The sequence below is a fragment of the Anabrus simplex genome, chromosome 10 (genome assembly GCF_040414725.1).
Source record: "Anabrus simplex isolate iqAnaSimp1 chromosome 10, ASM4041472v1, whole genome shotgun sequence".
Classification (NCBI taxonomy): Eukaryota; Metazoa; Arthropoda; class Insecta; order Orthoptera; family Tettigoniidae; genus Anabrus; species Anabrus simplex.
The window spans coordinates 104,528,770-104,541,572 of NC_090274.1; the positions used below are offsets into that span (position 1 = coordinate 104,528,770).

Here is a 12,803-nt window from a genome sequence, read left to right on the forward strand (position 1 = left end):
AAATTGTTTATCTTGATGCTAACAATCAGTATGGGTGGGCGATGAGCCAGCATCTACCATTAAATAGCTTCCGCTGGCTAACGCATTGCAAAATTGACAATTTACAGCTGCACACCCTAGAGGATGAAGCTAATATAGGGTATTTCCTTGAAGTTGACTTACTCTATCCTAAAGAGTTACACACTTCTTATAATAACTTACCGTTCTGTCCTAAACATTTGAAATCTCCGTACATTACATCAACAACAAAGATGCTAATCGCTAATTCGTGTAACAAGTCTAAGTATGTCATTCATTATCGGAATTTAAAACAGTGTTTAGAGAATGATTTGAAGTTAACCAAAATTCATCGCGTACTAGAATTCAATCAGTCACCGTGGCTAAGACCATATATCGATCTCACGAATGATTTAAGAACAAATGCAGTTAACGAGTTTGAGAAAGGTTTTTACAAGCTCATGAATAACAGTGTGTTTGGTAAGACTATGGAAAATATTGACAAACGCGTTCATGCAAAATTGATTACGAACTGGGAAAATATTAAGCAAAGTTATGGTGCTAACTATTTAATAAGTAAACCGAATTTCCATAGCTGTACTATTATACATGAAATTTTAGTTATTATACAGATGAATCGTGTTAATGTTAAGTACGACAAACCTGCCTACATTGGCTTTGCTGTACTTGAATTAGCTAAAACACTGATAAATGAATTCCATGAAGATTATATGATTTAAAGTGATATAAAGCCAGACTTAGGTAGGTTTGATATTAGTAAATACCCTGAAAATAATGATTATAATCTACCACTAGTAAACAAGAAAGTTCTAGGTAAAATGACAAACGAAGTGCTGGAAATATTATCGATTCATTTGTAATTACTAAATCCAAATCATATTGCATAATGCTCTACTTAATCCCTTTAAAATATGAGTCGCCCATGGGCGTCGTCTGCATAACGGTATGATTGAGGTTTTGCGACCTGCTATCGTTCATCTTTCCTCATTAGTTCAGACCGTTCATGAAATTTTTATATTATTCTGTCGATCACACCGTGAGATGATCTGATGTCCCTATTCACAAATTACTTGTTGTTCTTAGCACGAACATAACCGGGGCCTACGCTACATAATTATCATATTAAAAGAAACATTTGCATGATACACAAACAAACACACATACCATTTCGCTAAACCCCGGACTCCTCATCTATCACCAAGACCACACAACGTGCACATAGGTTCTGTTTGAACTCAAAAATATATGCACATAATTACGAAACATACACAGATATACGGATATATACACTTCATGCGTAAAGGAGAGCCATTCCTAGAAAGAAACAGCATGGTTATCAATGTCTCCGGCCCAAGGCGCACGCCTGGAGCAGCTCGCTCAAGGGCGCCATCATAATCCGGAGTCGAACTGGCCGACTCCCGACCGAGAGGTACTGTGGGTTTCTGTGGATCCCTAGAATAGCTATAGTCTCATATCACCGGATATCTGGGGGAGATCCCTACTCATTTATTAAATACCTTTAAAAATCACCGTGATATTATCATTATACAAGTATTCTTAGCTAAGCCATTTAAACCAAACAGAAGAGCGCGGGTAGACACAGGGCTCCAAGTCTTAACACAAATGGTACAAAGGGATCCCTCTGTCACGAGGGCGAGAGCCAGACATTCACTAAAAAAAAGGAAGGGCGGCCATTCACTTCGCACGGCCATTTCTCATTCATTGGCCACGCCAGATTCTTCTCTCCCTCACACGTTCACCCTTCTCATCTCGGGGATATATATCCATGGCCCACTTCATTTGTTTATTCATATTATCGTGGAATTTCCATGAAATACTCTTTTATTCTCTCCCTTCTCATTATTGACGCTGAACGTCGACTGTGGGCACGATCCCTTCTAACTCATCTCATCGTAAATTACTCGGGCATTCGGCCCTCTCACTACGTCTCATATCGCGTATCTTCTTCCCTTGGGCATATGGCTCTCATGACTCCTCGTTCCTGCCACAGGAACTATACTTATATTTAAATCTTCTGACCACAGATTAGGAACTCCTGCCTCTGGGACTCACCCCGGCTATAGATTAGAAAAAAAACACCAAACCATTCTGGCCAATTAATCAAAAATCACGGGAGACTTGCACATGGTCCCTCACACCTACCTAAATAACACAACATATACCTCTCCCGGTCGGGATTTCTTCTTTCTTGCTGTACATGCACTGATCATATGTGTAAGCTAGGCATGCATTGACTGACTGACCCATGAGTTTCCCCGGCATATACGACAGCCACGTGGGACAGTAACTACCAATATTTTGACATGGTTTTCCCTGCTCGCCAGCACTATTGTTCCAACCACCCCTAAGGGAAACTCAAATATTCTCCTAACCTTGTTCCCATATTTGCTAGGACATTCTACATATTACTAGAAATATAACCCTCACGATAAGCTAATCATTAAGAAAAAAATGAGTCGTCCGGGAATTTAGCTCCCCTGAATTTACTTCAACTATCTAAAGATCAATAAAATTTCCATATAGGACATGCATTATCTTACAACATTTTGATATTTACAAAGAAAGCTAATCCTATCCCCCGGTTATGTGACATGCTTAGAAATTAGATTTGGACATCACTCATCTGTTTGGTGGCCGTTGTTTCTCCTTCCACGGGAGACCCATGGTGGAGCTTTAGTTCCGCATGGCTCCGCGGTTGGCGGCGGGCGTGCAGTCCTTCATCCCTGGTCCATACAAGTCCGACATCCTGGGGAACTCGTTCACAGCTGAAATCTTACAGTAATCCAAATGGGTGACACTTTACACTCGTCACACGGCCTCTATTTCCAGAGTTTACACCACGAATAAGACGGTCTTTCAAATCACGGCGGGCGCGTTCACAGCAGGGATCGGGTGGCCCACGAGACTCGAGCCCCCCTGATTCAGAGTAACACTTTGGGTGATACCAAATTATGACTTTCACTGACTCTTTAAAGCTGGCACTGTCTCAGCCGTATTCTGCTACTTGTTTGTAAATTATGCTCGCGGATTAACTAGTTTGACACGTAGCACAGAGACAATTCACCTAGGCTCGTTTGCCCTCCCGTTCACTTCACAAAGGCTTTGTACTACACAGCACTTTCAGTAAGCGGTCAAGGGTTTCGGACTGTAAACTGGAGCACGCGGGACACAGTGTCCGTCTCAACGACCCGCAAAGAACAACTGTCCTCTGTGATGGCCAGCCCGGCCTACATTATCTTGCCCGCCGGAAGCCTGGGGGCGTAAACGTTCACGGTTCATTAAGAACAAGAGCTCCTTTCATACCAAGAATTGAAGACATTTAAATAGTGCACCTTGCAGCCCTCTGTCTCCTCTTTCATTTGAGCAAGGCGTGCTGGACCTACGATCGGCAGTTTTTATGTAATTTGCTTCCCGCCTTTGATTAATTCATAGCGTCCTTTGGGGGATGGAGTCATCTTTTGAGCGCGACTCTTAGCTTGGGTGACGCCGTTGTATTCACATGTGTTAGCGATATATTACATCTGGACAGCTGGTGACCTCATTTCTTCCCCTGAATAAGTTATTACATATTTTTAGTCTGGGAACCGCAGACAATTCCGCTCTATTCAATGGTGTGTCTCACATAATTTTCCTATGTCTGGATCAAAATATCATTCCATTTTTTAAGCGCCAAAATCCGACGTTGGCACCCGTGACACGTGCATAAAAAACCGGAAGTTCCTTATGTTAGTTTGGAACTCTGGGAAGCTAAGCCACACCTCGGGGCGTATCTGACTACGCGTCCTCTTCTATCTCTCTCTGCAAGTTGAGAGGGTATTTCCGCGGGGGCTTGGCTCTTGCTCTGTCTTCCCTTTGTTTTGCAGGCGCTCTATCGCGGGTTCCGTTCTGGCCGGACGCCGCTCGATCCCCTTCGCCCATACTGCTACCAATGACGCGACCTTTAGGAGTAATTTTAATGGAGTAGAAAGGCCCATATCATTCCCATGAGCTGTACAGGACACTGTACGGTTTCAGTATGTTGAGAAGGGAAAAGGTATCTCTCTAAACAGTGTTTAATTCTAGTCTTGCAATGCAGTGTTCTACAACATCGAACAATTTTGTGTTCTCAACTCTTGTTGTAATATGTTTTGTACAGCAATATGTGCTCAAGTCTAAACATGCACATGGATGTTATTACTGCAGCACGTGCACACTCTTGCTTTTGCAATGCATGTTCGATTGAGATGTGCCTTGACAGAGGAGGAGGTAGAGCAGCTTAGTAAGTATGTTGAGAAAGGTTTTTTTTCTGAACAGTGTTTGATTCTAGTCTTGCAATGCAATGTTCTACAACATCGAACTATAGTGTGCGATTTTTGTGCTCTCAACACTTGTAATATGTTTTGAACAGCAGTATGTGTTTAAGTCTAAACATGCAGCACGTGCTCACGCTAGCCTTCGCGATGCATGTTTAAAATTGTGCCTTAACAGAGGAGAAGGCCATATCAGCCTATGTATAACCGCCATCTTGTGCAGTAACCTCTAAGCTAGCTTTCTCCAAAAGAGCCACAGCCATCTTGCGCAATCACACGATGCTCTGTTGATTAAAAATGACAGCTGTCAAAAAGCACGTGGGTTTGTAAAGCATATGGAATTTTTCAAATTGCCACCACTACATTTCAAAGGTATGTAGCTAAAGATAACAGCACGATGCTTTGTTGATTAACGATGGTCGCAGCTCCACGTAGAATTTTTAAAATTGCCGGCTACTACGATAAAGATGTAGAAAAAGCCACCACCACATTTCAAAGGTAGTAGCTAAAGATGGCAGCACGATGCTTTGTTGTTTAAAGATGGCAGCTGTCAAAAAAGCACGTAGAAATTGCTGCCACCACATTTCAAAGGTAGTGCCGTAAAGAGGGCAGCACTAAGGTTAGCGATGCAAGATGGGGGATGACGGCTGTCAAAAAAGCACGTGGCTTTCAAAAAAGCACGTGGCCTTGTTTACAAACAAGAACACGTGGCTTGCGGAGGAGCCCTCTCCCGAGAGCGTGTGGAGGTGGATGTGGAGGAGGCCTCTGCGGGGGGCCGGTGGAGGTGGAGGCGGCAAAACTATCCACTTATTGTGCTAGTAACATTACATTGACCATTGTTTGTTGTGATATTCTTCGTCTATTTTGGTGCCACTCATCTCCGATAGATGGGATTATTGCTGCGTACCGAGTATAACAGCCTGCCCGAATATTGGCGGCAAGTAGCTCGGGAGTTAGACCTTTCTCTACTTTAGCATGCCATCCTATGGTTCATACATTTACTGATACTACTGGTAAGTAACACACTGGTTCATCATAGCATTCCAGCTAATCAATCCCTACTCTGAAGTACTGATTGGAATGAAAAGTGTACACATTTAACGGAAAAATGGTAGAGTAACGTTCGCGGTTGTCTGGGGCTTGGTCATTCCAGCACTGAAATTATGGACTGTTCACCGTAGAACTGTGTGTTCAAATTGAGAAAATATGCGCTTTTCCCTTGATCGAGTATTTTATATTATATATAGTATATTTTATATGATAACATTGATTTTAATCGCTACATTCCTACTGATGTCATTGTAATGACTTATGTTGACTGCAGTGTTCTCCCCAGAAGTTTCGTTACCTGGGTGACAAGAATGAGCAGCCGTAAAAAATAAAAATGATAAAATTTCAACTTATTGCCCTCAGGTCATTAACAATAATACTAGACAGGTAAACATTAACTGAAAAAATCAACTATTTTAGTGTTATCACGAAGAAGACGTAACAAAGTAGTTTGAACTTCTAGTGTTCTAGTACTCGTTCATAATCACTCGGTTGCTGCGGAGAGCCAGACGGGTTTGTTACGTCCCGCGGAATCGATTACTCGCATGCGATACCACGCTAATCCAGACATCGCTCGTGAACGACACTACGTGATAAGTTGAACTCCGACGTAACTCACGCAATTATGCAGACAATGATGAAGATATTTTTAATTTAAATGAACAGATTGACAGTGTTTACATTTTAATTTGGAACATATAATGACTGAAATATGTGTAGTCCCCGTAGCTCAGGCGGCAGTGCGCCAGCATCTCACCACTGGGTTCCGTGGTTCACGTCGCTGTCACTCCATGTTAGGTTTGTGCTGGACAAAGCGGAGGCGGGACAGGTTTTTCTCCGGGTACTCCGGTTTTCTCTGTCATCTTTCATTCCAGCAACACTTGATTGAACTGATTGAATGATATGTTGTGTTTTGGTGCAATATGTAGGAACAGGGTACGTGCTACCATGCCTTGGTTTCTTCAAACACTACTCTGCCAGAGACTTGCCATCTTCTAGCAGATACAAAAGAAGTACAAATCTCCATATTTCTCAGTGTGTGGCCCTAGGTGCCTCATTTGACAGGCTGAAAAATGTATCATATAGCAAGTTTCTTGAGAAAATACAAATGGTGTTGCTGAAAACTTTTGACGTGTCAGTGCAACATTAGACTGCAAAAAGAGAGAAAACTATTAGGTTGTAACTTGTCAGTTCCACTCTTTCTTTCGAAAATGAAGGATTTTGTATTTGTATTGTATTGTTTTCTGGCTGATGATTTTTAATTGATGAATAACACTACTGAATGCAATGTCACGAAATTATGATATACCACGATCACTAAAACCTTTGTGGAAATTTTTACCTGTAATACTGAGGATAGTAGGTAGAGGTATAGCTCCATAAATCAAACGATCATGTAACATTTCTGTTTACCTTTGAATCCTACAAACATCCCCCTTAGCATATGAGTTTCCTTTAATCATTTTGGTTCCTGTGCATGGCTTTTTTTCTTACATTGTATTTATATTTCATTTCCTGCATAAGTGGCATATCGTGATACTATTGACTGTTGAGGTTGGCTTCGATAGTGTTAAGAGGACTGATGTACAAAGTTAGTTTCTATTTCTGTTGTAGATCTTAATCCGAGATAAGGATTGCCAATCTCACTCACCTTCTGGTCACGTCTTTTCTTCCTCCTTTTGTGAGTTAGCTTCTTTTTTTCCTCAGCACAAAAAAAAAAAAAAAAAGAGTAGCACAGGCCAGGCCGGTCACTCCCTTCCTTCATGGATTTGTAAATGAGTGAAACTAAAATTATAATAAGCAGCACAGGCTGGTAAACTTCTTTTCACCAGCAAAATAATAATATATAATTTCGTGTGGCTATTTCTAGCCGGTTGCAGCCCTTGTAAGGCAGACCCTCCGATGAGGGTGGGCGGCATCTGCCATGTGTAGGTAACTGCGTGTTATTGTGGTGGAGGATAGTGTTATATGTGGTGTGTGAATTGCAGGGATGTTGGGGACAGGACAGACACCCAGCCCCCGGGCCATTGGAATTAACCAATGGAGATTAAAATCCCCGACGCGGCCGGGAATCGAACCCGGGACCCTCTGAACAGAAGGCCAGTACGCTGACCATTCAGCCAACGAGTCGGACAAAATAATAATGAAGCACAGGCAAACCTCCAGGTGTATCAATGTTCAGAATGAAGTATTTCAGAAAAAGGTAACAGAAAGAAAGAAATGAATATATTTAAGTGTGGGGGAGAATGGGATCCTGAGGACCTAATGCACTAAACGATTTAAATCGCCAGCCCGGTAATTTTAGTTCAAGCCTCCGACGGCCAGAGGCGCTAGCATGCAATTCCTGGCAACCTTTGCGGCAGCTCCCGGCCCAAGGGGCCCATACCCGGGGGCAAGGTGGGGGCCTCGTCCCCCCCCCCCAGCTAGCTCACAGGGAAAGGCAAAAATGTAGTGTAGTCAGGAGTTTTCCTTTCAAGAAAATTATTTAAAAGTCAGTATTGTGTAGAAGCTGTAGTACCGTCCTCCACCAACAGGCAGGGGATACCGTGGGTTATGCTACCGCAGAATACAAGTCGCCATTTATCTTCCTAAATATTAAAAATACTGCATACCCCCAGGTCTGTCTTCCCCCCCCCCCCACACACACGTGTATGTATGTTTAGTCCTCAGCCCGAAGGCTGGTTGGATCCTCAACAGTTCCGCCATCAGCTGTCATAGATGGCCTAGGCATCACTGAAGAGGCGTACTAGGGAAATGAGGAGTGAGGTAGTTTCCCGTTGCTTTCCTCACCGAGCCAGAAGTTGCTATTACACATCAGTCTGCCAAGCCCACTGAAATGCATGCACCAACTGGCCCTATGAGCAATATTTTCACACCATTCATAGCAGGGACTGGCTGCAGAAGGAATGGCATTACTAGCATTACTCATACCTCAGTCACTTTCATTTTGTCAAAGCTAAGGATAAAGCTGAGACAGATCAATGAAAGTAACAAAATTGCTCTAGCCCATACCAGAAGACATAGTGCACTGTAAACACTAGGTCCTGCCAGCAAAGGCACACACACACTACAAACTGTCATATGGGCTGGGCGCCCATGCTCGGCAGTCTCTGTAGCAGCCGTTGCATACAGAATTGAAAAATAACGTTCAGAGTGGCCTCTTACTCATTCTCTTTGGCGCACAGTGAACTTTTCAATAAGTGCCGTATACTCTGGAGTTGTCACTGGTAATACATCCTTTGCTAAATTCAGCCTCTTCTACTGACTGATACAAATCAAGTCGTTCTTAAAGTGTTTGTCTGTAGACTACATTAAAATATCTGGTTTTGTCTCGAAGTGTGAGATATGTTGTTGTATCAGACGCGTATTAAGCAGTTGTTCAGCTTATGCCGTTACTTGTGTTACAGATTTTCTTCATTGAGGAATTGTGATTTCTATCACTTTACACTGTGTGCGCAACCTCTAACATATTGTCGGTAATGTTCAAATTTCAGTAATTTACTTTTGCCAAACTCATAGATCTCAATTGAGAACCGTAAAAATTTAATGCTAATGTTTCTCAGTTTCAGCATTCTACATATTTTTAATTTTCTTAATTTTATTTTTACCTAAGCATTAAACATTTATAAGCATATAACTAGATTTCTTTTTGAAACCTCCTGGCTTTTGCGTCACAAGTACCGGTACCGGCAAATAATATGTTGTAGCAATATACCGGATATCTAAATTTAATGGAAAGAGGAATTTTTCTGAAGGGCTACGCAGGTGAAGAAATGCGGATATTAGATTCAGAAAGAAGTTGCAAGATGTAGTGTATCGGTATAATTTTAATTATTTTGTTGATGTGTTATTTGCCTCTGTGTGCGATTTAAAAGTGACGCTATGAATGTTTAGTTGTTCTTTACACTGTAGGCTGCGAAAGATTTTAGTACCGGTAGTGTTCGAAATCTTGAGAGTTGTTCCGTGTAGGATATCTGTGAAAATATCTGCATATGTAGATTTCTTGGTATATCATTGTTGTTATGGAGATTCTTCTGTATCACATCCTTACCCCACAACAGCCATATCCGGTATTTACTCCTGATGTTTTAGTTAACAGTAGACTGCCTCTCTTTCGTAAGATATTTCCTGATTTATTGGAGTGTAAAGGATCTTCTTCATGGGCGTGTGGCGGTGAGTTTGCATGGGTTCGAATCCCAGGATAGGCAGCCCTGAAAATCGTTTCCGTGGTTTCCCCATTTTCTCGTTGTCTGTCTGTTAGGTCATCAGCCCAGAGGCTGGTTGGATCCTCAGATAGCACCACCAAGGGTTATGCTGTTATAAGGAAACCGCAAAAACCAATGGTAGCACCAAAATGAGGTGTACTAGGCAAGATGAGGAGTGAGGTAGTTTGCCATTGCTTTCCTCACTGGGCCAGAAATTACTATTGCAGTAAGACTGACACTATGAGCAACACCTTTCATAACACTCATATGCACTAGTCATGCTCTGAATGTCAGTACTCAGCACTACCCATTCCTCAGCAGCTTCCATATTGTCACAGCCATGGATGTTGACTGGGACTTCGAATTAATCTTATTTAACGCTGCTACCTTCTTAATCCTAGCACTTTCCCTTCGTCTTGTTAGGGCAATATTAAACCAGTAGCAGTAATGGAAGAAAAATCTTCAGGACTATATTCTGGCTCTGGGAACTGTAAAAGGTAGTTATTACTTGAAAGTGAAATCAAGAATATATTAATAGAATAACCAGTGCAGGCCAGAACAAGTAGGCCTAGTGTCCCTTACGTTGCAGTATACAAAATACAATTCATCATAGTTTCCTGAATAGATATGTGTTTCCATAGAAATCTGTTTCCTGGCAATGAGTAAGAATCAGCGCAATTGGCCTCAGGAACGAAGCTCGTGTTTACATGTGTACATTATGTTTACTTTTACAGTAAAATATCACAAAGTTAATAATAAGCACTGTTATTGGCTGAAATGAATTCAGTGAGGCACCACTCAAGGTATACAACACAGACTAGTTTTGGACCATGTGGGGAGCAAACTGCTAAACATTTAAACCAGTTGCTTGACACAGAACTCCCTTCAAGGGGTGCTGTGTTAAGCAACCCTGGGTTGTCTCATTAGACATGACATGCACAGACAAATAAAGAAAATGCACTTAAGTAAAAGTTCGATGAAATGAGCTGGTAGAAGTGTTGAATAAATTTTTGTCTTATGTTCAACAGATTCTTCTTCATTTTCCATTTCCAGTCTTTTGGGTAGAGTGATGAATTAAGGACCTCCTCAGCTTTCTATCTGTCCACAACTCCCTTCTTTCTTCCAATATTTTTTTCTACTTTTTACCCCTCTCTTCTCTGTACTCTCTTTCCCTGTATCCATCCACCTCTGTCTGGGCATTCCACGATGTCTTTCTCCTGTTATTTTCTCTGTAATCACTCTCTGGAACTCTACCCTCTCCCATTCTCATCATGTGTCCATACCATTTCAGTTTATTGGTCTCTATCTTGTCTTGTTGTTTAGGAAATCCAATTCATTCCCTGATTTTTACGTTTCTGACTTTATCCCTTCATATCCTCCTTATTATTCCTGTAAGGAGATTTATCTTGGCCTCTTGGATTCTGCTTTCATCATAGTTTGCTGTTGTCCATGTGCCTGATGCATATGTCAAAATTGGTGTGTAATACGTAGGGTGCAAAATTTTCTTTCATTCCTTTGGGATGTCCCAGTTCCTGACTATAGATCCCAAATACTTGAAGCTTTCCACAACTTCTAATGGTCTTCCATTTACTTCAGTATTCTTCATTCAATATTCAATATTCACTATTCTTCTTTCTCTATTACATCTCATCACCACTGCTACAATATACCTCTCCACACTTACGTGCAATCCATATACCTCTAGCTCCTAACTCTGTACAATATCTTGTTCTTGTACTTCCATTTCATCTTCTCTCCATACTACTATGTCATCTGCAAAGAGTAAGGCCATTGTCTCTTTACTTTCCATTTTTTGTTGTATACTGTTACAGATTTCATCCATGGTTGTAATGCAGAGTACAGGGGATGATACACATCCTTGTTGAAGTCCTGTTTCTACTTCGAACCAGTTTGTTTGTCCTATCATAGTCTTCATACTACTTACTCACTTATTGTTTATGGCTTTTTAGAATTGGTTCTTCTCCTCTCCCTCCCTTCTTTTTTATCAACCTATCCAAGATCGCTTGCCATGGTACACTGTCATATGCCTTCTCAATATCTATAAATGTTATCACTAAATCCCACCGAAACTCCCATCTTTTCTCCATCATGTTCTTTAGATTCAATGCATTGAAGAACTTAAAATTGATGTTACACTGAGTATGGAGTACGGCACTGCATGGAAGTGAAACATGGATAATAACTGGTGCCGGGAAAAACATAGTTGAAGCCTTTCAAGTATCAGAAGTTGTTGAGGATCAGATGGATAGAACATATTAGAAATAAAGAGGTAGTGAATCAGCTTGATGAGAGGAGAATGGTTTGAGAGAATTTGATCCTAAGAAAGAAAATTTTGTTAGAACAGATCTCAAGGCAATCTGATCTTGTTCAGTTAGCTTTGAAGCAAAGTTCAGAAGATAACAATGGTGGGAAGATTCCAAGATAGGTGATCAGAGTGATATGCAGATGGAATAGTCACTGAATTTTGGAGAAGTTTTGTGCATTTTGATCACAATCAATGTTCGTTTGATTTTTAACAAGAAAACCCATCTTGCTCTAGTTTCAGTTCCATAAAAAACTGTATGTTATATAGCTATGAATACGATATAAGGTGTCATGTAAAAAAGGGATCCTTTGACTATGATCTCAATATTGACAGCAATGTTAACTTATATTTCCTATGGAAGTGATCGCTGTATTTGAAGTCATGTAAAACTGGAGGTCCTTAGCTATGATCATATTAACACTCATAGAAAAATGGAGGTCCTATAGGTATGTTCATGAAGTCCAGAGGCCTGTTAAATTTTGGGGCTTTTTGGTATGATCATAATATACTGAATATAAAATTACAAGCTTGTTGCTTAGTCTGTTGACAAATAACCTAAGTAACAATAAGGTAATACATTTTTCTGGCCTGTGTTTCAGTGTAACATCATTGGAAGTAGTCATAAACCCCAGTACCTTCTAACTACTTCAGTTGCAGTGTGAAATGGACCTGCAACCAGCCTGGCTTGGAGGAATAACAAATACATCACTTGTAAGTCTCATTTCACAGAACTTTATAGAGGTCAGAATTGGTCAGTCGGTCGGTCGTGGCCCTCTCTTATACTTAACCACTGTAGTGATACATCATTGGGAGCAGAGTTTGAGTACTTAATATTATATAGTAAATAATAACGTACACAAAAGTACATTACACTTTTCTAACTCACATTCATTT

At 41.0% G+C, this 12,803-nt stretch overlaps 1 protein-coding gene and 1 long non-coding RNA gene across 2 annotated transcripts in view; one reads left to right on the forward strand and one right to left on the reverse strand.

The window, feature by feature from the left end:
* The window catches only part of LOC136882070 (uncharacterized), a 48,123-nt gene extending 40,975 nt beyond the window's left edge, over nucleotides 1-7,148 (reverse strand). Inside the window, exon 1 of the long non-coding RNA XR_010861081.2 lies at nucleotides 7,030-7,148. This is a non-coding gene — a long non-coding RNA (uncharacterized lncRNA). The remainder of the gene's footprint in view (nucleotides 1-7,029) is intronic.
* Nucleotides 7,149-8,799: 1,651 nt separating this feature from the next.
* Nucleotides 8,800-12,803, forward strand: part of LOC136881966 (uncharacterized) — a 39,698-nt gene continuing 35,694 nt past the window's right edge. The window contains exons 1-2 of the mRNA XM_067154440.1: nucleotides 8,800-8,854; nucleotides 12,509-12,620. Of these exons, the coding sequence (XP_067010541.1) occupies nucleotides 12,573-12,620 (48 nt within the window). The 5' untranslated portion in view covers nucleotides 8,800-8,854; nucleotides 12,509-12,572. The remainder of the gene's footprint in view (nucleotides 8,855-12,508; nucleotides 12,621-12,803) is intronic.